Raw genomic sequence first — 24,715 nt, 5'->3', positions numbered from 1 at the left:
CCTTCATGGCATTCGAGGGGCTGGGGTAGGGAAGGAGAAACATAGTGAGGGGAAGGGAAGGTAAGTATATGTATCAATATAGTGCTGATGCTCTGACCTTTTTATGAAATGAAAATAAACAACAGTCAAGAAGCAAAGGATGTTACTCTTGAGAAGCTATGACTTTAGCTACGCCAGGAGTCAGGAACATGGAAGGGACTGAATTCAGGTCTTACAACTGCTATTTGATTACTGGCTACATATGAGTATTATTTTCTATTTAATTGGGTTGGAAAGCTGAATATCTACAAAGAACAATAATCTCACAAACTTGGACTATAGACTAATTTATAAGCAGCTACTTTCTACAAATGTGCTTTTAAAAAATGTAGTCATCAGATGATCCAGGATAACAATACCTGTGATACTTTTCCCTAATGAAGCATTCTGATCTCATATCTTCAATTGAAATACACTTTGACTATTAGGGACTATTGCTTGGTTTTTACCTATTTAGCTAACATACCTGCTTTTATGATAAAACATAAAAACTGAAAAGTATGACAAATGATATAAATGTAAGATGTTTAAAAATACTAAACTACCCTTATTGGTGATTCTAGCAGTAGTGTCTATCTGCCAAATTTGAGGCCTTATCATGTTCCCATATCACACCAAATATGACACAGAGGCAATTTGTTTAAGAAAATTTTTACTTATGTGTTACTATCTCAGCAGAGTTATTGCAACAGGTTTAAAAGGCAGACACGTTATTACAGGCTATAAAGTAACAAAGGAGTTTTATACAATTAAAATATTACAGACTTATGGGATTTACTGAATAACTAACAGATCCATAAAAGAAACTAAATCTGAAAGATTATATCCAGTATTAGCACCTACAGTATCTCTGAAAGCAAAACTTTTGTTTCATTCTCTCCTAATATATTTCCTAACTTTCTCCCAAACACAGTGCTCTCAAACCCAATGATGAATGAAGGGCATAAGCAGCCCTGACACTGAGAACATACCAGCCAAAGAACTATAATTACTGACTTGGACTTGAGAGTTTTAGTTGGAAATCACTTAACTTATTGTACTTGAACTGATCAAAAGATTTCTGTGCACTGAATACTGTATATGAGGAAAGTCTAGAATCATAAAGTTTGCCAGTAGGAATAGTTAAAAATTAGCAATATACAGTATTCCTATCAAATTTTTCTTATAAGTTATATTTATATAACAAAACTATAATGAAAATATTTATTACACTTTCTTATTACACATTCAGGAACACAGCAGGGACATTTATGTTTGATGGTGTAGCATCCACTTTATTGTGCTTACTTATTTTTGTAAGGAATGAGCAACACCACATCTTCCCAACATTCAAGATAATGCAATAACAAAATTCTCCAATGGAAAATAACTGGAAATTGCATTAAATACTGCTTTAATTAGGAATAATTGCTATAATAAAATAACATTATACATTATTTTTCCAATGAGCTGTCAGTTTGAGAAACTGCACAGCAGAAATAGACCTTTAAGATTTGAGTCATGGCAAAACTGGTAGTTCTTTGAAATCTGGGAGATGCATTAGCAAAACCACAGATACAACCTATCCTTCACCAAAATCCTGGAGAGAAGCATTTTATTACTTTTGGGGAATAAGACTGAACACTGACTAAGATAGGACTTGAAGTCTAGAGCCACCTGGGAGGCTGGCCCATGGAATGAAGAGAACCACTGGTCCTGGTGGCAGATAAGAAATAAACTTTGCATTGGGCTGACCAACTTATTATTCAAATATTTTTTTATTCGAAGTTATTTTATCAATAACTTCGAATAAAAAAAGTGAAATGCTTCATTGTGTCAGAATCAAAGGATTACAGAGTTCTACACAATTTGGAGACACAAAGTGGATGCTGAGCGACTAGCAGTCATTCAAGGTGTGGAATTTTAGAAAGTTAGTCCTTGGAGTAAATGGCACCGTGGCTCTGGCAGCAGATACAAAGGAATGATGCTCTGGAAAGGAGGTAGGGGACACTGTTTGATCAGCCAGTGGATAGATGAGGGTCCAGCTGGAGGTGGGATCTATAATTAAAGGGGGAAAGTAAAGGTTTTAGAAAAGGATGTTAATGATAACTTGTAAGACATCTCTCTTAAAACCACGGATATGAAGCTTCCTCATACATGGGCTATAGTCTATTAATCCAGGGTCTAGCTAATAAACTACTGGGATCTGTAGAACTTGCCTAAGCGGGTATGCAGCTCAACAGTCTAGAAATCCGAGCAATGTATATTTCAGTCTCTGAGCAGTCCTGTCCTGAGAGGTAGTGCAGCACAAGGTTGAGCAGTGAATCTGGGGCTAGGCTGCCTCCAGTGTTACCTCTTAGTTTTCAGCCTTAGACAGGTAAGTTCTCTGTGTCTGTGTTTTCTTATCTAAAAATTGGGATAACAGTATCTACCTTGTATGGCTATTGATTATTAAAATTCAGCATTTGTAACAATGCAGGCATGTTATAAGTGCCAAAAAATGTTAGCTATTTTTATCATCATTGATGTGAGGTGATAGAATCGTATATTTATTCCTTTTTAAATAAAGACAGAATTTTTAAATAAAAATCTTGATCCAAAGACAGAAAGTTCCATCAATCTAATAATAAAGATATTAAAAAATTAAAAAGAGCAAAATATTTTATTTCTATCTTTCTAAAGTAAAAGCCATTTCCATGATTTATGTTCTTTTGTTAAATCATTAATTCCCATATAATATTTCAACCTGCAGAGACCTTATAGACTTAAGAAAAATGGCAGAATTGAATTAATTATTCCTATAGTATTTCTCCCTCCTCCAAGACTTCTGCCCACATTAGATCCTGGGCCTGAGGAACACAGCTCTGAAAACTAAATAGTATTGAACAGAAATACTTGGCATTTGTTAAACTATTTAGTAGTTCTTAATGTATATTTTTCCTATTTCAAAATTTCATGGTTGAGACAGAAGCCAAGATGGTGGAGTGAGTAGAGCAGCAGAAATCTCCTCCCAAAACCATAAATATTTTTCAAAATACAACAAATACGACTATTCCTAAAAGAGAGACCAGAAGATACAGGAAAACAGCCAGACTACATCTACACCTGCGAGAACCCAGCTCCTCATGAAGGGGGTAAGATACAAGCCGTGGCTGGTGGGACCCGAGCACCCCTCACTCCAGCTCCTGGCAGGAGGAGAGGAGTCAGAGCAGGGAGGGAGAGGGAGCCCAGGACTGCTAAACACCCAGCCCTAGCCATCCACACCGGAGCGCAGACACACAGTGTGTGGTGTGCTGGATACTAGGGAAACAGGACAGTAAGACCTGTGAGCAGGTCCCTGCAGCCAGCGCCCCTGAGACAAAGAAAAGCGAGTGCTTTTTGAAAGTCTTAAAGGGACAGGGACCCCACAGCTGGACGGAAGCGTCCCGGGACACTTAGCCCAGCAGTTGGAATCCCAGGGAACTCTAGGTGCCCTAACCCCCTGGGCGGCAGTGCAGCTCAGAGGCCCCTCACAGCGATAAACAGCCTTCTGCCCATTTCCCCTCCGATGCCACTCCGCCATATTGGAGCAGCAGCCTGAGGCTGGCTGCTCCCACAGCAACTGGGCATGAGTCAGACCCCATCTGCGCACCTGTGCAGCACAAGCTGCTAGGGGCTAGGGGTCGCTGTTCTCCTAGGAGAGGAAGGCCACAAACCAGCAAGAAAGGACGTTCTCCCAGCCAACATATGCGCCAGCTCCCCACAACTACCTGTATTGCCATAAAAAGGCAGAAGAATTTCATAAAAACCAGACTAACCCAGATATCGTCCCCTGAGAAGGAATCTGAGGAGACAGACCTAACCAATCTCCCTGAAAAAGAATTAAAAATAAAGGTCATAACCATGCTGATTGGGCTGCAGAGAAATATGCAAGAGCTAATGGATGATGTCCAGAAGGAGATTACAGAAATGAAACAATCTCTGGAAGGATTCATAAGCAGAATGGATAAGATGCAAAAGGCCATTGATGGAATAGAAACCAGAGAACAGGAACGCACAGAAGCTGACGTAGAGAGAGATAAAAGGATCTCCAGAAATGAAACAATATTAAGAGAACTGTGTGACCAATCCAAAAGGAACAATATCTGCATTATAGGGGTACCAGAAGAAGAAGAGAGAGAAAAATGGATAGAAAGTGTATTTGAAGAAAGAACTGCTGAAAACTTCCCCAAACTGGGGGAGGAAATAGCCTCTCAGATAATGGAAGCTGACAGAACTCCCAACACAAGGGACCCAAGGAAGACAACACCAAGACATAATAATTAAAATGGCAAAGATTAAGGACCAGGACAGAGTTTTAAAGGCAGCTAGAGAGAGAAAAAAGGTCACCTACAAAAGAAAACCCATCAGGCTATCATCAGACTTCTCAACAGAAACCTTACAGGCCAGAGAGAATGGCATGATATATATTTAATGCAATGAAACAGAAGGGCCTTGAACCAAGAATACTGTATCCAGCATGATTATCATTTAAATATGAAGGAGGAATTAAACAATTCCCAGACAAGCAAAAGTTGAGGGAATTTGCCTCCCACAAACCACCTCTACAGGGTATTTTAGAGGGACTGCTCTAGATGGGAGCACTCCCAAGACTAAATAGATGTCACCAGAGAAAATAAAATCACAGTAAAGAAAGCAGACCAACCAAATACTAACTAAAGGCAAAAAATAAAATCAACTACCCACAAAAGCAGTTAAAGGAAACACAAAAGAGCACAGAATAAAACACCCAACATATAAAGAATGGAGGAGGAGGAATAAGAAGGGAGAGAAATAAAGAATCACCAGACAGTGTTTATAATAGCTCAATAAGCGAGTTAAGTTAGGCAGTAAAAGAGTAAAGAAGGTAACCTTGAACCTTTGGTAACTACGAATCTAAAGCCTGCAATGGCAATAAATACATCTTTCAATAATCACCCTAAATGTAAATGGACTGAATGCACCAATCAAAACTCACAGAGTAATAGAATGGATAAAAAAGCAAGACCCATCTATATGCTGCTTACAAGAGACTCACCTCAAATCCAAACACATGCATAGACTAAAAGTCAAGGGATGGAGAAAGATATTTCATGCAAACCACAGGGAGAAAAAAGCAGGTGTTGCAGTACTAGTATCAGACAAAATAGACTTCAAAACAAAGAAAGTAACAAGAGATAATGAAGGACATTACATAATGATAAAGGGCTCAGTCCAACAAGAGGATATAACCATTATAAATATATATGCACCCAATTCAGGAGCACCAGCATATGTGAAACAAATACTAACAGAACTAAAGGAGAAAATAGAATGCAATACGTTCATTTTAGGAGACTTCAACATGCCACTCACTCCAAAGGATAGATCCACCAGACAGAAAATAAGTAAGGACACAGAGGCGCTGAACAACACACTAGAACAGATGGACCTAACAGACATCTATAGAACTCTACATCCAAAAGCCACTATTTACAATAGCCAAGAAATGGAAGCAACCTAAGTGTCCATCAGTAGATGAATGTATAAAGAAGATGTGGTACATATATACAATGGAATATTATTCAGCCATAAGAAGAAAACAAATCCTACCATTTGCAACAACATGGATGGAGCTAGAGGGTATTATGCTCAGTGAAATAAGCCAGGCGGAGAAAGACAAACACCAAATGGTTTCACTCATATGTGGAGTATAAGAACAAAGAAAAAGTGAAGGAACAAAACAGCAGCAGAGTCACAGAACCCAAGAATGGACTAACAGTTACCAAAGGGAAAGGGACTGGGGAGAATGGGAGGGAAGGGAGGGATAAAAGGGGGGAAAAAGAAAAGGGGTATTACGATTAGTATGTATAATGTGGGATGGGGCATGGGGAGGGCTGTGCAACACAGAGAAGACAAGTGGTGATTCTACAACATCTTACTATGCTGATGGACAGTGACTGTAATGGGGTTTGTGGGGGGGCTTGGTGAAGGGGGGACCCTAGTAAACAATGTTCTTCATGTAATTGTAGATTAATGACAACAAAATTAAAAAAAAAACAAACAAACCCTGAAATAGGAAAAGCAGGTCATCTATCCCCATTTGACACATAAGGAAGCTGAGCCTAAAAGGTTAACATAAATTGCCAAGATCATACAGCTACTAAAAAGCCAAGCTGGGACTAGAATCCATGTTCTTGTCCTGCTTGGGCAGTTTTCTGCACAGAATTTCCACTGTTGAAGGTGTGGCCCTCAAGGCTGGATTTGAAACCCACTGGTTGGGGTGGTTTGTTCAAGACATCTTCGTATTGGCCTTGTTGACTTGGCAGCTCAAATTTGATCTTGGAAACCTCAAATCCTAATATATAGAGCTGGCTTGATTTCTTTCTTTTTTTCAAAATATATACTTCACTCGATTATTTTCCTTTCAAACTACAGAAGTAATTCTTGTTGTAACAAGCCAAAAAAAAAAAAAAGACATTTTTTAAAAGGCCACCTACAATCTCCCCTTCCATCCCCAAATCCAACCCCATTAGGTAGGCTGGGCTAACAGTGGCCTTTCCTACTTTACCCCAAACTCAAGAACAAGCTTGCACAAACATGTTTAGAATTATCATGTTTTTTTTTCTATTTTAAAAAATAAAAGTAAGATCTTAGAATACCAAAAAAAAAAATTTTTTTTCATGGTCATTTAAATATTGATACATTAGCCTCTGGTATAATTGCTCAAAACTGCACAACACCTCAGAAAAAATTATATTTAGCAATAATAGCTACAAAATGAGTCATAAAAAAATGGGTTGTGCCAAGTCAATGCAGCTGCAATTGATAAAACAAACTTACTCGAATGGCACATAACAAAACCACATGTAAGTCTCCTGGGAAATGAAACATCAGTTTGGAAACTGTACACGAGAAGGTGTACAGGCAAGTAACACTACATGTTTCCAAACAAAGTCTTTTTAAAGAAAGAAAACATGGCAGAGGACATCATGCATCAGCTCTCTGGCTTCACGAATGCAGGTGATACGTTCCCTAATGCTAGGAAAGGGCAGCTTTACAATGCTGGTTGCTTTGTAGGTTTCAATAAATGGTACAGGAGCTGACAAAATATAGTTTTTAAAAAGTACTGACAAAAGGGGATAAACGCATAGAGCAACCTGATGAACTCTTTCCTTTCTCCACATTCCTGCTGCTGCAAGTACTTACAGGAAGCATGGTGCCAAAAACAAGGGTTTTATGGTCAATCAGACTTGGGTTTATATCCGGACACTTGATAGCTGTGTGATTTTGGCAGTATCATTTAATCTACTTGTATCTTTGTTTACTCATCTTTAAAATGGGAGAAATACTTGGCAGAATTCTTGTGAGAATTAGAAAAATCATTTGTATAATAAGCTGGCACATAGCAGCTGCCCTCAAAATGGTACCTTTTATTATTGTTGCCCTGGGAAGGAATGTGTCTGCCTGGGCAGAATCTGTCTCTGTGCTGCCTGTTAACTAGAGATAGACACCTGCAAACAAAGTCAATAAGGAAAGTACAGCAGAACACTCCGTAGAAAGATTGAGTGACTGAAATTGGCAGAAACAGTGAAGTATGAGTTTCTGTCCCTTAGGAGGCTGTACTAATGAATTATGGTTTCTACGTGAGTCTGCCTGAAGATTCCTATTGGTGTTAACTAATTTGTTTCTCACTTATTCAAGGTCATTACATGTGTGAGAACATATACATTCTAAATAAAAGAATTTACGGTTCTACCCACTAGAGGTAAAGTTTTGCCTACAGGGCTATGAAGCCACTTAAATAAATGAAATATTCAGAATCCCTTCACTCCATTCTGAAATGTTTATGGTTATTAAAGCCATTCATCCTCATACAGGCAGGGATATCTCTGAATTGATTTTTATTTTCAAAGCCAACTATTTAAATGCTTACTATAGTTTTAGAATATTTTAAGACACTCCACCCCAAGCCAAAAATACCCCCAAAAAACAAAGTAACAACAAAACCATCTGAAAAGAATTCAGGGGGAAAAATCAGGATTAAATTTTGTATCACCAAACACAACTTGGGTTAAATACACATTTTAAATATCAAGCCAATACAGAGATTATGCCACTGTTTAACGATTTGTTTACTACTGTTAAATCCATTCATCCTACAAAATTATAAAAACTGCATATAAATCATGTAATTTCATATTTACCTGTAATTACATGGTTTATCTTCCACTGCTCATGCCTCTGTCTTCATAAATGGTAATTTCAATCTAAACAGCATGGCTGTTAAGAAAACACACTATAGAACATGACAAACCAAAGGGGACTGGCGAGAAGATGTGTGTGATCTGCACAAATGTTTCTTTGAATTTGCTTTGCTTATCTTTAAGTTTTTCCTACTTAAGTTAAAGGTGATGCTTTCTCCTCCACCTTGCTGAAAAATTTAAAAAATGGAATTGCTGGTTGTCTTCCACATGCAGTTCCCCCCATCAAACTTAATTTTTTTCAAAAAAAAAACTGTGGAAGGATGTTTTATTGTACAATTAGCGGTTTCTTAATGGAGAATCCACGGAGGTACTGAATTCAGGGGTTCACAATGTCCTGAAATGATATGCAAAATTTTTCTTGGGGGAGGGGTCATGACCCCTCAAAGTTTAAGAACCACTGCTACAGAGTATAATAAAACTGCTGAATTATCATCACGCCAGAAGGTCTGTGATTATCTGACCTACATTTAAAAAAAATTTATTTTACCCATTACTCCAGTTATCACGCTAAATTAGTTTTTTGCAATTTTATTCACCAAATTCACTTAGTGAGTTTCAAAGCTTACTGCCTCTGAAAATATGCACAGTATGTCAAAGGTAATGAAATTATACATCTGGCAGCTGTAAGTGATTTCAACTAGTCAGATGAACCCATGGAACTGCAATTCATTTGGATGACAAGTCTCACCACACATTATGAGTTTATGCATTTTAAAGGGGCTTTAGGTTCAGTGTTTCTGCAGCTGAAGTGCATTACTCATACCACCCCCATTATTACTACAAGATGCCCTCAGAACCACCAAGACAGGCAGTAACCAGAATACTAAACAATCCACTGAGGCCTGCACTATGCAAAGGGAGGCGCATGCATTAAGAGAAAGTTGGCGATGGGAGGCATATGGTACATGTGCAATTCACATAGAAGACTCCTAGGGCAAATACAAAAGAAGGGAGTTAAATTCTCTCTAGCCAAAGCCAAATAGTATCATCAAAATGCTCTTTATGTAGATATTAGACCTTAATGATGATCTGGACTAAAAAGATACAACTCGAAGTCCTCTTTCAATGGGATCTGTCAGGAGGAGGCCTTGGGGAGCATATATCTTCTCATTCTGCTCTTGGATGTATTTGGAGACTTTCTTCAGAACCTGCCAAAAGAAACACCACAGCTTCTTACACGTTTCATCAAATTTCCCTTTAGGTATCAGCTGGATCTCAAAAAATATTCAGGCAGTGGAATTAGTTTTCAAAAAAAGCAAGAAGTGGATATTTATATGGAGGGATACAACTCTGATTATTTGGCTCACACCAACTGCATACAACAAACAGCCCAGCACGATGGACTCAAGTCACAACTATCTTCGATGCAGTTTAAGTTCACATGCACACAAAAGCAGAAGAACCAATCCCCTCCTCCTCACCTCCATCTGGAGTATAAATAAACAGATGATCATATACACAGCAGTTAGCTACGCTTTTCTCTTTCCCCACTCATAAAGGGTGGTTAATGTGACATCACCTAATATCAAGGATAGTTCTGGGCCCTCCCCATTAATACTTAAAAGCTTTTCTCCTTGTATATTTCATCAGTTTTAAGTAATGATACAAAGTTGGCCTGTAATAAAAGGTAGCCCAGTTAATTTAAAACTGAGAAGTTTATTTCCTTCTTAAAGCAGTGGACATTAGCTGCCACAGAGTTTCTGATGACAAGTGTCTTTTATCATCTCCATGACCGCATGGAGAGCTGCTCTGCAGTTTGCTCCTGTGTCCCAGATGGGAACCTCGATTTATAAGTTTAGTATTAAGGTTGTAAAAGTCAAAGCAAATGTAGACAAAAACCAGACAGGATACAGAGGAACTTCTGGAAATTGCCAAATCTCCAGCTTTAATAAGGGCAATTCTGAGACAGATAAGCTAGAAGAATATAAATCTTAATAGCTATATACAAAATCAAAGGGTTATATGTTTATTTCAGATTCAAAGTCACTATAATCCTTTTCTGGCTCTCATGTCCAAAAAGGCTTTGATCAGTTCTTTAATTTCTATATATTTTCTTAAATTCATCTTACCAGCATATGCTAAGTGTCACAAATAAATGTGATTACAACATAAAGGGAAGAAATAACTGAAAATTAATTTGGAAATTAAATGATTTAAGTGTGGGTCTATAATATACCAGGCTAAACTAACAAATTAGGATGTTATAATTTTGGTGCTTTAGTATAAATCGCTTTAGAATGTAAAATAGTATGTGGTTTGTATAACAAATTTTCTTCTTGAAGGAAAATAACGTTAAATAGTTTATTCAGGTTATATATCTTTGGGAAAAATACAATCTCACGTTTTATGCTTCTTTAAAAAGAGCACGATATTATTCAAAGAGCAATCTGTGGGTTCTTTATGTCATGATTAAGAATATGACATAAAGAAAAATTCTGAAGAAAAAATTTTTTTCACCTAATTACCTAAGTAATACATATGTCATTCTCCTATTTTCAACTCTCAAAGAATCTGAGCAGGGCTTGGCTGTCACTGGCAAAAAAGACACAGGCACCATCTATCAGAGCTTGAAGATTGTGCTAAAATGACGAAGAGAAGGAAGCAGCCCAGCAAGGGCCACCTCGGCACTCCATCTGCTGGCCGCTTCCCTTCTCAGTTCACCTGCCGGACCTGGACACGGAGAGTCAGGCTCCCTTGCCCCAGCCCATCTGTGCTAGGAGGGGCACTCCGGAAAATGCCTGCATGGCTGGTTTCAAAGACAGGACTCCTTTGGAGCAGCTTTGGTCCCTTCTCCTAGGGTGCAGGTTACCAGCAAAGAAACAGCACTCCTTTATTTGATTCAAGCATAACTTTGCTGTGGAAGGTTTTTATTTAAACGTGAATAACATTCATGTGCACTTGAGTATCAGTTCAGAAAGAAAACAGTTTTCTTTTTGTATAAGCTCCAAGTCCTGAAGGCAGGACTGTCAAACAAGGTGCTTTTCAACTCTGAATCTTTTTAGCAATAGAAAAGCATTAATGTGAGTAAACTCACACTGTATGCCTGCTAGGACCATTCTCACTCCTCCCAAGAAGGTTGATATTACAGTCATACTTCATTATTAAATTATATAAATTCATTATATAAATCAATGTCAAAACAACCTGTAATACTGAACAAAATTATGTTATCCTCAAACCTTTAACAAAAGTTTCAATTTGTGTAATATTTACAAAGCTAAACACAATCAAACCTCAGGAAAGACTATGATACTCTTGTGAATATTAAACTGGAAAAGCCTACTAGACTCTCAAGGAAAAAATATCCTAAGTGAGGCTAAGTGAGAACACCAGGATTTTAGTATTTTCATAAAAAAACCTAAGTCCTGCTAATTTGTCCCTTCTACAGATCATACCACATAGGCAGAAGGGATGGATGTTTTCTAGTTGATGAACAAGGCAGACAGTTGCAGCAGAGAAGCCCATTTGTTCCCTAATTATAAGGGGCAGCAACAATAGAGAAATAACACTGAAGTCTTTATCTTCATTTTAAATCAATAAGTAACACATCATAGGGAAAAAATGCATGATTGTTCAGAGTTTTAAAAGGCTTATTTACAATTTCAAAAAACTTAATCCCCATGGCAAAGTGTAAGCACTATTATATTTGGCTTACTCTTTGTAGACTACACATTTTAGTGTTTCAAACAATAAACACTAAATGACTCAATTCTGTCCTTTCACAAAGTAGAAATTATGGCACAGAAATTCCTAAGGGACAAACTAGAGAGAAGGAGAGAGTGGTTATCTTGTAATTTTATCAGAAATACAAATATACATTTAAAGTTTTCTTTTACAAACATAGGTACATCTTAACTTAATTGTGACCACTCCAGTTATTTGCTTTGCATGACCTAGTTGTTCTTGTCCAGTTTCTAAAATAGAATTACCTATTTAAAAACATGGCATTCCTTAAATTTTGGTTTCTTGACTAATTTTATTTGGTCTTCTCTTGCTTTGTAATATTCTATTAAAAAAGAAGACTTGAGTAGACCTATAAAGTAGTACCTTATATACTGCCTATGAAGCCAAGTTAAAATATACTGGGATCAATCAATTTCCATTATGTTTCTGATACTGAGAACTGCCTTCCAAGATTAATGAAGTAGCAGCTGCTAAAAAAGATTGCTTACACTTGAAATAAAAAATTAGTATATGTGAGTTCTAACATCTGATATATACATATACATACACACATATACATATGTATGAATTTGAGTTTTAATCTAAAGAAAACATTTTGATTAAGCAGCTCCCATATATCGGCAATTTGTTAATTTTAAGACCCATTTTATAGTTTAGAGATCTCAAGAGATATGAACTTGTCCATGATCCCATAATTAGTAATGACCTGGTTGGTACCCAATTACCAATTTCTTTTTACAACTGACATCACAAGGCATTTGTATCTATTTCAGCAAATGAACACGGATAAAGACAGGTTAATTAAAATCTTACCAAAAAAATTAAAAGCAGCGCAACACTGAAATGACCAGTCATGCATCTGATAGCCACTAAGCATGAATAAAATACTTTGGAGGACAGAGTTCCACCTTAAACTGGCATTATTACACACTTCTTGAAATGACCATCCCCGGATAAGCATATGAATTCAGCTTTGTGTCCCTCTGACATCTGGCTCTTCAGGTGCTGCTTCTACGATGAGCATGTCCCTTGAATCTGTTGCCTCCTTCCCACCTCTACTGCTCAGTTCCTCATCTAGGCTATCGTCATCTCGTGCCCGGACATCTATGGAGCATCCTAACTGGTTTCCCTACTTCCACTTCTACACCATTTTTTTTCACAGAGCAAAGAGGTCTTTTTAAAATGAAAATCTGATCATATTCTCTGGCTTAAATTAGCTTCCCCGGCACTGAAAATATAACCTAAACTTCTTTCTATGTACACGCTCCTGCACGATGCAGCTCATGCTCAGCTTTCCAGTTCACCATTCCTCTCCCTCCCCGAAGGCCTTCTTTCAGTCCCCAGCACCCATCAAGCTCTCTGGGCCTCGGCATATATTTACCTCTGCCTAAAAGGCCCCAGGCTCTCAAACTGCATGTAGCAACTTCAGTGTTATCACTTCAGATGCCTTTTTTAACCACACAATAAATTAGGTTACTTCTATTATTTTCTATCATTAGGAAAGTTTGTTTTCTTCAAGGCATTTATCACAATTTGCAATTTTGTTGTTTTTGTTCCCTTATCAGTTGTTACCACTAAATTATAAACTTCACAAGTCCAGCAACCATGTCTGCCTATTCAGTTACATCCTATGCACACTGCTTAGCACATAGTAGGCCTTCAATAAATATTAATTGAACAAATCCCTTATCCCTTCACTCACTAAATGCATTGTAAAAGAGAAGGTGCTAAGAGAAAACAGATTGAAAACTGATACTTGTCCTTTATAACTTCTGATTTTGAATGATGTGAATATGTGCCTAATTTCTTTTGGGTACCTGGACCCTATTCCAATGTGTGTGTGTGTGTGGTGGTGGTGGTGGGGGAAGGAAGGTCTTCCCACACACACAACACTGAGCAATTCTCTAAAGCCAGCAGGGTGTTGGAGAACTCAATTCTGATGTTAACTGCCCAGAGACAGTACCAGATTCCCCAGGTTAAGGGTTCTGTCCTGTAAGACTGCCCTCCACCCCCCTACTCCAGATGCCAGTCGCAAACTCCAGGCAGTTACCTGTGCTTCTGACCTACCCACTAGAGACTGGAGGTCAACAACCTCCCCCTTAGGTTCAATTATTTGCTAGAGCGGCTCATGAAACTCAGGAAAACATGGTTGTACCAGTTTAATAAAGGACACCGTAAAGGATACAGGTTAACAGCCAGATGAAGAGAGACATGGGGCAAAGTCCCAAGTAAAGGAGCTTCTGTCCTCGTGGAGGTTGGGGCCTGGCCAGTGGTGCGGGGAGGCGTCCTGGTTCCCCAAGTGCAGAAGCTCTCTCCGACCAAGAAGCAGGAGCCAAGAGAGCTGAGAGCGAAAAGCCCTTCTCAGCGGTTTTTGTGAGGGCTTCACTGCATAGCCATGATTGACTAAACCACTGGCCATTGGCTGATTTAACCTCCAGCCCTTGCCCTTGAGTGGGGGTCTAAAAGTTTTAATTAAACTTTATTATATGAAGTTTATATGATAAGACAATCATTTCACCTTTAAGACTCTGCAGTGTTTTCAGGAACTGTGAGAAGATCAAACATACCTGGGAAATATATATTTGGTCATCATATGACCAAATATGTATTTCTTATGACTCATTATATGGCAAATATTCAACAGGAAAGTTAGCTGCTTCTCTGCATGATATGGAGAAGGATATAAACTATTTAGTTAAATATACTCTTTTAGTAAAACCAAGATAATTCATGTCAGGATGCTAATGAAGAATACAGCAGCATTTTCAGCACGAGCTCAAAATATTTTTGCTGCAACTGTGTCTGCTCCCATTACAGAGTGAAAGACCATCACAGGGGCATTTCTACTGGGTGGGGTATAACAGAAATATCCTTATTACAGCAGTTCATTTTCTAAACATGGTCAGAGTTTAATGGTATTCTAGGGGTTTACTGTGACTAGCTTAAATTCACTGATTTAACATACATTCAATGAGTGCCTCATATACCCAAAGCCAGGTGTTAGGCACAAAGAGGAATACAAAATGGTTAAGGCACTGTCCCTGGCCTCAAGAAAGACACATACTGAAGGGTAAATAAGACAAGAATGTAAACTGCTCACATTCCCAAGTAGAGAGTGGTTAAGTGGTAGTAAACAGAGACAAAACACTGTGGGGAAAGAGGAGAGAGCAAACTCTGATTAGAGTTAAGTAGAAGTTCCATGAGAGTGGGACCCAGGGACTGCAGGAGCAATGGCATGCTGGGTGGATAAAAACCTGGAGGGTATGTTTTGTGACAGTGAGTAATCAAGTTTGGCTGAAGATAAAATGAGGAAGGGGTGGGAAATAGAGCTGGAAAGGTAAGCCGGAGGTCAGCTGGAGAAGGAGCTTGGACTTACTCAGTAGCAATGAATGGGAAGCCACAGGAAGCCTCTGACTTAGCTGGATGGGTAGGGGAAGTAAGGCTGTGTTTTATGAAGATAGCAGTGGACAGTATGGAAAAGTAGAAGAATGGAAGAAATGAGACTGTCAGGAGACTATTCAACAGTCTAGGAGAGATGTAATAGGGCATACATTAAGGTAGTGGTAGAGGAGCCCAAGAACAGTGAATGAATGGTTAAACAGGAGACATTTCAGTCTTGCCAACTGACATGCTCTTCCCCTTCTTCATCCCCCACAGCTGAAGGTGGTACTGACAAAGACACAATGAAGTAGGGGTGGTGGGTGACACCCGACATCGAAGTTGAAAAGCCAGCTACTCTGGATCTAGCAGGAAGTTGGAAAGAGAAGATAAGAACTCAAGTGGGGGGTGGGTAAGATTGAAGATAGCAATTTGGGGGCACAAATAAAAGGATTCTCAGAAAGCTGAAGAGAATGAGCATATACATTTTCTACATTCTTCTTAAGTGTAAGTCAAGCAAAAGACTTATGACTCTTTCCTATGTGCTCTGGACATAGGAGCAACAACAAAATGTGAATTTTTATAATAAATGCCCCTTTAAATTTTATGGCAATTGTTACCACATAAACATGTAATAAAACTCCCATTCTTTATGACTTTAAGAGATTTTTGTGAAAACATGGGTAGGCTTACCTTCTCATAATGAGTTTCCATGCATAAGAAGATGGTGTATGCTGTTAAGCATGCCAAACAGCCTTCAAGGTATGATTGGCCCCCAAGCTTCTCTGCTTCTGCATAAAGGTTATTTAGAGTTCGAACTGTTTCTTCAAACTGCTGTCTATCAATCTGCACAGAAAAAGGAATTTAAAAGAGGATCAGCAAACTCACCAATTCCTGTTATCAATTTATTTTGCTGTTTTGTCAACATTCGTATCTAATAGTTGGCAAATAATTTTTTAGGTGATTAAAAGGATTTAGGTTACTGAAACTGTTTAGTTTAAATTTTATCCCTCTTATGGACACTGGATATTTTCAAGGCTCAATATATTGTTTCTTTATTCTCTAACTGAACTTCAGATAAGTTATACAGTCCTTCCATCTCTCATATTTACTGAGCACCCGCTGTAAGACAGTATGACAGACCCTAGAGAAAGTGAGTAAGACACTGTTCAGTCCTCCAGGAGTTTACAGTCATGAAAGCAGAACAGATATGTAAATATAAAACAATAAACTGACAGAGTCCTTCACAGAGGCATTCATAAAGTATGGCAGGGGCACAAAAGGAGGAAGATGTTCCCTTTATCTGGAAGGAGCAGGTAATCTTAAATTGAGTCCCTAAACACTGGAATTTACTAGGCTAAAGAGGGAAGTAAGGACATTTTAAGCAGAAGGATCAAAAGTTTTGTATTCTGTTCAATCTCCCATATTTTTTTAAAGTAACTATTAGGTTAAAAAAACCTTGCTGAACAAGGCAACATCTCAAACTACCACACAGCTCTTCACACCAAATTGTTTCTATTACCTCTTTCTGTTCAGCAACACTGTTATCTTCCATTTACACTAATAACACCATCATCCATTTTTCACTCTAAACATCTGCTTTTCCTTCTTCTAGGGGCACTTGGTAGGTTTCAAATCTCAATACTTTGCTCTAAGACTTTCAAAGCCCATGAGTAGAGTATTTCACCCAATACTATCATTCTTGGAAACAGCAATATTTGCCCTTCTCTGGGTCTCCTCTCACATAGCATCTCCCTATTCCTAAGCTAATGACTGCTTACAAGTGCATTCTCTCTTTTATCAAGTCTTTCTGCAGCAGTAGACTCAGGAAACGGTCAAAGACCCTCAATATACAGTTTCAGACAAAATAATCCCAAGAACACAATTTGTAGAAGTGTAAGAATTGATGAGAATCATCCTGAAGCTATCAAAATCCTTTAGGTCAGAGGCTGTTGCAACCACTGTTTTGTTCATCAGGTGGAAAATGTTGAGGACTCAACAAGCCAGGGGCATGAAAAACTTTAATGTAAACTTTAAGGTGGCAGTGGCTCCACCCACTTTTCAAAGGGAGCTACTTTTAACTTCCCAGAATGACTGGAGAGTTTCTGACAAGGGTTGGGCTGGCAGGGATGGCGCTGAATGCCAGGGCAGCAGTCCCCCACTGAGCCACCTGGGGAGGATGTGGGTGACAGCAAAGGTCAGCTGGGGAACCCGTCACAGTTCTCATTCCCTGGAAAAAAGCCTTAGGAAGACGGCTCAGCTGAGCAAATGTCAGTGATAAATTGTTACTTTTACCTAATTATGCCTAAATTAATGTCTTTAGCTTCTCATATCAGTACATGCAAATAATTTCTAACACATTTGATTTACCTACAAATGTCATGATCTGATAAGGTCATTTTATTTATTTGTATATCTTAGGACACACTATGATTCAAAATCATGGGGTCCATCTCCAAATCATTTTCTTTCAGATTAGAATTACTGATCCTACCAGGAGCGTTAATTCTTAAAAGTTATTCCAAGACTGTAATGCTTTACAGGGTGGAGGCAAACCACAGATTAAAAAAAACAAAAACAAAATCCCAAACAAAAATGAAACAAAACAAAATGAAAACAAGGTGAAGGATATTTTTTAATAATTGGGAAAAAAGAAAAAAGGAAAAAGTAAAAAATAAAAAGTCAAGAGTTTCTCTGAAAGGTTATTAAAAAAGAAAAGGGTTTGGAAAAAGGCAAAAAGTACAGGAGCCAGCAGTAAAGGCAAATGACGAAACGTTAACACGTGAGAGTTCAACAGAACGAAGGGGGGCTCATTTCTATTTGGCTACTCTGTCCTGGGAAGTTTGCAAATGGAAGCTGGTCTTTCTTTGATCTGAGGCCTGGCCTCAGTATCCTTTGGACAACCAATCTCGCTGGCCCCCTGAGGGAACTTCAATTTTGGCCTCCTCACTGACTTGACTAATTATTGCCACTGCAGCAGAAAGTGGGGTGAAATCCCATATGTGCAGGCCTTTTGGACATTGTGCTCCTACCTAGACCTTTATGTTAAGTGTTCAACAACCCAGGTTCTCCTGGCCCGATCTCCAGTTAAAGATGGTCAGCCTCTTACTCTGTCCAGTCCTTCTTCCTTTTCAGATCCACCAGAGGACCTCAGTCGCCCACCTCCCTCAGCTCACGATCCCCTCCCCCTCTCTCCACCACTGTCTTTAAGTCCTTTGTCTTCACATGTGTCGCCGCCATCTTAAAGTCCTACATTCCCAACCATGCCTTCGTCCTGCTCTCCTCTTCCAGCGGCTGCACCACTCCCTCCCCCTTTCCTTCCGCCTTCATCGCCCTCTTCCCCCACCAGAACATGCTCCTCCCGCCCTCTGGCTCCAGAAGCCACAGACAGGAAGCTGAAAAGAGGGAAGGCAATTAGATATCAGTGACTCAAGTCTTTATATCGGTTTGTCTGTCTGTGTATATGTTTTTGTGTGGGGAGTGTTGCTGGCTGTAGTCGTGTCTCAGTTTGTATGTTTGTGTGTCTAGGTGTATGTATGAAAAATATTTTCCTACCTCCAGATAGTATTAATAAAAATTGATTTAAAAACAAGCACTTGTGAAAATTGGGCATTCTGAAACTTCCAGAAAATCTGATAAAAAATGTTAAGCATTAATGCTAATCTGGGTTTGGCTGAGGCGGGCATGTCCTTGTGGTTATCAGCTGCCTAAGTTTACCTAAGGTCATTTAAGTTGATGTTTTCTGCTAAATCTTTTAAGAATAAAATGCTTAAAGGCTTGGCTTTGTCTCATATTCAGTAAAAGTCTTGTAAGTAATCTAGCATAGTTGTTACGAATGAGTGAACTAAATAAGTGTGGCAAGTAAACACCTTTTTAATTGTGTGTTACAGTGTGTATACCTTCCTACAGCCTGAGAATCTTTGTAGTAACCTAAAACCTTAAAGTTTTGCTGTTAAGAAGATATACTTTGTTTAGTGAGAGACTGTGCTGTAAAGCTGATAGTTACAGAAATTATAAAATATTCATAAATTTGTCAATCTAAAGAATGCTAGTGTAACAGTTTACAATAACCTGCTTCTCAGTGTTAACTAAAAATTAAGGTACCTAATAGTTTTAAGTTCTAATTAAAACTACCTAAAGTAATAAGGAAAATATTTCTGCATGCTAAAGAATGTGTCTTTTGATAAAAGAAAGTAATTGTTCTAAATTACAGCTGTTTATTTAGAGGGAGAAATCTAAATGAAAAAGGTTGTAGAAAGTTTGTGGAAGAATTTAATATGGTCATGCTATATAAAATTAAAGCAAATGAGTCTCGGTATCAAGTACACAGCAAAATTAGAATTTTGTTTTCAGTTAAAAAGATAAAGATTTCTTAACTGTTAGTCTGCTCTTAATACTGAAAGATTGCAAAGAGTTCTCTAATTGTTTTATCAAAGCAGTTTCTCATGCTTAAAGTCTCAGTGAGTTGTTGGGAGTATTTAAGAAAATGAGATCTTAATATTAAAAGGATTAAAAGCTAAACTTTGCTAACAACTGTGTAACCTTTTTTATTTGCCTTTAAGGTATTTTGTTGCCATTCTGGTTAAATGGATAAGTATTGCTTCATGGCAACCTATAATCCTATTTAAGCAAATGCAAAAAAGTGCTTTTATCTGGAGTTAACTTTGATATTTTCCAGAGGGCCCCTGGAACATGTCAGATAAATTTTTTCTCCTTAGAGAAAGTATTTGGCTAATTTGGCTTATTTATCTGATATATAATTACCTGCTTAATTACATAGAAAACACTTTCAAAGAAAATGATGCTAAACTTTGTTACTGAATGTTTTGTGTTACAGAAATATCCGAATTTCCTTATGTAAACTGTCCTACAGTAAGCTCTCATCAGATCTTTAGCCATTGTCATTTGTAAGTCTTTTGTCATTTATACTCACTGTTTATTACTCCTAAACTAGTAAAGAACTAGATTTCAGCAGAACAGGTATTGGTTACATAGGATTAAGTAAACTAAGGAAGATGATTTTGTAGCTTTTTGTTTCAAATGTTGCTGATAAGGTGCTTTTCTCTTAAGCTTTTTCTCTTAAGCTGACAACAGTTTATTAAATGACTATCTTTATAAGCAGAATTTAAACTTTATCTTTCTCTCTACCTGATTCTTCCAGAATTTAAAAACTCTCAGTGACTATTTTTATATTTCATGGCAGTATGTTTATTTGCATAAGTTCAATAAGAACCTGCTTTCCTTGTAAGAAGACCAATTAAAAACACACGTTAACTACCAAGGTTTATTGGAACATCATACCTGAGAGACACGTGCATAAACTCAGATATGAACAGCTTTAAGGAACTAAGATTGACTTTATAAAGCCAACAAAGCCCCTTGGAAGAACTGGGCTGGTACCTTGCTTACAGGGTTCCCAGCAGCCTTACCAAGTGAGTAAAGAAGGTCACTTCCTGGCAGGTGCAGGAACCTCAAGAATGTCTTGAGAACCTCAAGAAGAGAGGAATTCACCCAAATGTACAGGTATTGCAGACACAACCTGATGGCAAGTCTGGCTTGGTTTTCTGGCCTCAAGAAGCCTTTAAAAGTCCAATCTGAAATTCCTTATAAAAAGTTCCAGCAAAGCATATTTAAAAGAGCCTATGTACTCAATTGCTCTTCTTGCTGCACTTATGCAAATAATCAAGCCAACTGTTAACTATTTTCTTAATCTGGCTACTTCTAATAAAAATGAGGGTGATTTTAGAGAAAAGTATTGTTTCAATAATGCAGTCTTATCTATACTAAATCCTAACACTAGTCATTGAGATGTAAACTCAATCCAGAATTCCAGTCCCCCATAATGGCCTGGCTAATGCTCCTACTGGGCCCCTTAATAACAGTTTGTGGTTTACTCTTAGCTGCCCCTTGTGTCCTCAGGTTCCTCCAATAGCAGCTAACCCAGATGACCTGAGTCGCCACCAACCAGATGTTACTTCACCATTACACACGTCTTCCCACTGAACCCCCTCCTTCAGCCTAATACCAGCCTCAAACCCCCACGACACCCCTTGTCAGCCAGAAGTAGCCAGATCGAGTCATCGCCCATTATGACCAAAAGGCTGGAATGTTAGGCTGGAGGAAGGAAAAACAAAGACATGCAAACAGAACAGAGAGATACCATAAAAGGAGAACAGACCAGACCCCAAAGTCCATGCCGTATATGCAAAGGGGACAGCTCTTCCTGAATTCCATCCTTCTGATGTGCCAACTAAGACCCGGATGTCAGCCTCCTCCCTCTTGGAAGGAAAAAAATTTCTAGTTGTCTATTATGTCACCTTTAGCCAATCATACCTCTCCACACCCCCTAGGAAAGCTTGCCCACTCCTCCCTCTCCTAACCCCTTATAAGCCCCCACCTCCCCGACCGGGTGTGACTTCCCCGGCCTGTGTTTCAGACCGAGGAACATCACCCGGGAATTGCGCTCAAACTGCTTGGCCCTTTGTTGCCTTTCGTCACCTGCTTATTTTGGCTAGAATTTATCTTACAGGAATCAGGCTCATTTTCCCAGAATTTCTGTTTCTTGTTCAGCTCTGTGGTGAAAGCATGGGGCTGACACGTAAAGTGATCACAAGTCAAAGGTAATTTCTACTGACCTGATGCAGAGATGTATTTCTAAAGGTACATAGGGGAACAAATGCCTTAATTATATTTCACTCATTTGTCTTCTGCCCAGACCAAAGGTGCCTAAGATGTCTGTACTGTCCCAGCAACAATGCACTTAAGAATCAAAGAATTACAATCTAATAGGCAGAGGAGAAAATAAACTTGTTAACAGGCAGAACTTGTCCTCACTGCCAAATTAATGGGTACAAATGTGTGTGTTCTTGATGCTTTAAAGACAAAACATTGGTATATTAGTTTCTTCCTCTACTAAGTTGCCAAGTGTGATGTCCTCACAAAGGAAAACCAGCCCCAGTGGCAGAGAAATCAGTATAATTTCTATGGTAAGTAGAGGGAAACAAAGAAAGAAACCTTTCAATTTCCATCAAAGCAAGAAAAATTTAAACCTGTAATTTAAATCTAATCTCAATACATTAAAAAAAAAAGCTTTCCCAAGTAGTTTAAAGCATAAGCTAGTGTTTTAACATCAACATTTAAAAAGAAAAAGAAAATTCACAGGCACAACAGAACAGCACCAACTTAGAATCACAAGCAGTTCTGGGCTGCATGAAGTCAAAGTAAAAGGGCTCTCAAGAGTTTAGAAACATCAATTTCCTGTAAAAATACGTGGAGTACTGGGACTATGCTGTGTTCCTGTACCCGAGCTGCAAAATAAAGGCTCTACCATACCACATACCAAGTAGAGGGCTGATGTCTGATTCTGCATAGAAATATTTGGCTAAACTGTGAGTTGGGGGGTTTGACTTTAAAACCTTGAAACAAAGAAATCTTGCAACATCCAAATAAGTGTGGTGAAAAAGAGTAGTTTACATTCTGATTTGAAAGTACATAAATAGTGTAAGTCAGAGTTTCCATAACAGGCTTAAAAATAAAACATGTGATCCATTTCATGTAAGTCTTAACATGTAAAACATGTTAACTATGATGTTATTTTAAAAACAACAGTCAGTAGCACTAAGCCAACAAGCAACTTACTCAATATTTACCTGTTCAAACTGCTGTGGAAACGTTCACCTAGGGTCAGGCTGAGTTAGCTCCTAACATCACAACAAGACTGTAGCACTTATATAGCATTTCACAAACATGCTAATCTACAAACCAACTTTAGAAGGCGTGTCTCATCTTTAATTTGCATTTAAAGAAACATGGGCCCCTAACCTGCCCACACTTACAAATCAAGCTGAAAGGCACTCTAACTGGTATAAGTTGATTTTCCAATCTTGGCAATCAGGTAGAACAACCTACCTTGCTACAAGCTTATTTTAAATGACTGCTACACATTTCTCCAGTACAGACTCATCTCTACGTATTTATTCCATGACCAGCATTTCTTAGCCCCACACCCACAGCATGCCTAATCACTTCAGTCCCTCACCCCTCCCGGTCCGAGGAAAGAGCACAAAACCTGCTCCCATCTAACCAGAAACTGACCTTTGAAAAGGAAAGAGAACGTAAGATAACGTGGCTCAAGACTAAAGCCTTTCTTTGGGTGGCTGAACATATGTGGCACAAGCAAACACACACACACTCACATATGTTCATTGTACCTTTAAAATACAATTATTTTTGCTAAGTCTGAAGAAAGAGGAAACACTCCATTCTTCTGTTTCTGTATGCAAGATTGCACGAAGGACATATATCCTGATGACTACTTTGATATGTAAGCCAATGGAACACGGGTGGCTCCCAGTGATAAAAACAATTGGGAAGGATAAGTTTAAGGCCATGTTCTAAGATCTCTCCTTGTCCAGGCCCATCGAATAGTCTTTATTTTTCGGGTTCCAAGAAGGCCTTTGAGTACTGCCTGGCACTGCACTTAATAAACCCTGCTGAGCAGTGTGACCAGCAGAGTGGCCAGAACTGCTAGTCACGAGAATGATCCCTCTTGCGTGGCGAAGTAGGAGGATACATCTTAACAACACGCTGAGTGAGGTGGCTTGAAGCCTCAGGAATTAGTTCCTCATTACTGCTGTCAATAAGCCGGTGCGGGGATAGGGCTGGGAGGGCAGCCGGGGAAGAAGCCAGCTGGGTACCGATTCCCGACACTAGGTATCACAGAGTCCTAGGGTCATCACAGCCCGGGGCTTGGCCTTATTCTTCCTCCTCCAAACACCCGGTCTTGCTTAAGAGGCCCTCTTCGCTCACTTCTGGCCAAGGCCCCTTCTCGGCCCGCTTTTCCCCAGAGCAGCGAGCCCCTGCGAGGGCCCGCCGCCGCCCCGTTCGCTCTCCCGCCGACGGGATCCCCCACCCTCGTCCCAGGACAGGCGCAGGGCGCCAGGCTGCGTACCCGGTTCTCCAGTTCCGCGGGGAACTTGGTCTGGAACTGGCAGCGAGTGCCACTGCTGTAGTCTCGCTGAATGAAAACCTTCCCGGACACTGGCGCCTGCTGAGGCCTCATGGCGAGGACAGGACGGGCCACGCTGCGGGTTCGGGGGACACCAACCGCGGATCAGACCCCGGCCTGGACTCAGAACTCCAGCCCGCCAGCACTCAGCCCCACCCGCCGCCCAGAGCAGCCAAGGTCTCCCCCGCTCCGCTCCGCTCCCCTTGACCCATGCTGTCGCCACGGGCCTTTGGCTACCGTCCCGGCCCAGGCCCCGCGCCCCCCACAGCCCGGTTCGGCCCGGGATACACGAACCCGCCTCCTCTGCCCTCCAGCAGTAGTCGCGCCACCTTTTCCGTCACTTACGTCTTGCCGCAAAAGGACT

The 24,715-nt window shown here is 39.4% G+C and overlaps 1 protein-coding gene across 3 annotated transcripts; it reads right to left on the bottom strand.

Moving 5' to 3' along the window:
* Positions 1-674: 674 nt before the first annotated feature.
* GOLGA7 (golgin A7) lies at positions 675-24,715 on the bottom strand. Of its 3 annotated transcripts, none has more exons than XM_073218834.1 (6): positions 24,697-24,715; positions 24,295-24,427; positions 16,038-16,190; positions 9,329-9,430; positions 8,223-8,285; positions 675-2,076 (listed from the first exon to the last, which is right to left on the bottom strand). In XM_073218834.1, exons 2-5 carry the CDS (start codon positions 24,403-24,405, stop codon positions 8,238-8,240), a joined length of 414 nt encoding a protein of 137 aa, XP_073074935.1. In that variant the 5' UTR covers positions 24,406-24,427; positions 24,697-24,715; the 3' UTR covers positions 675-2,076; positions 8,223-8,237. The 3 variants fall into 3 exon arrangements, with proteins under 3 accessions (XP_073074935.1, XP_073074936.1, XP_017511414.1); XM_073218835.1 differs by having other exon boundaries at positions 8,223-8,290; positions 24,646-24,707; XM_017655925.2 differs by having other exon boundaries at positions 24,646-24,707.

This window comes from Manis javanica, chromosome 12 (assembly GCF_040802235.1).
Source record: "Manis javanica isolate MJ-LG chromosome 12, MJ_LKY, whole genome shotgun sequence".
NCBI classification, from domain to species: Eukaryota; Metazoa; Chordata; class Mammalia; order Pholidota; family Manidae; genus Manis; species Manis javanica.
Note: the sequence above shows the minus strand (reverse complement) of the source record. Positions and strands in the feature narration are given on the sequence as shown.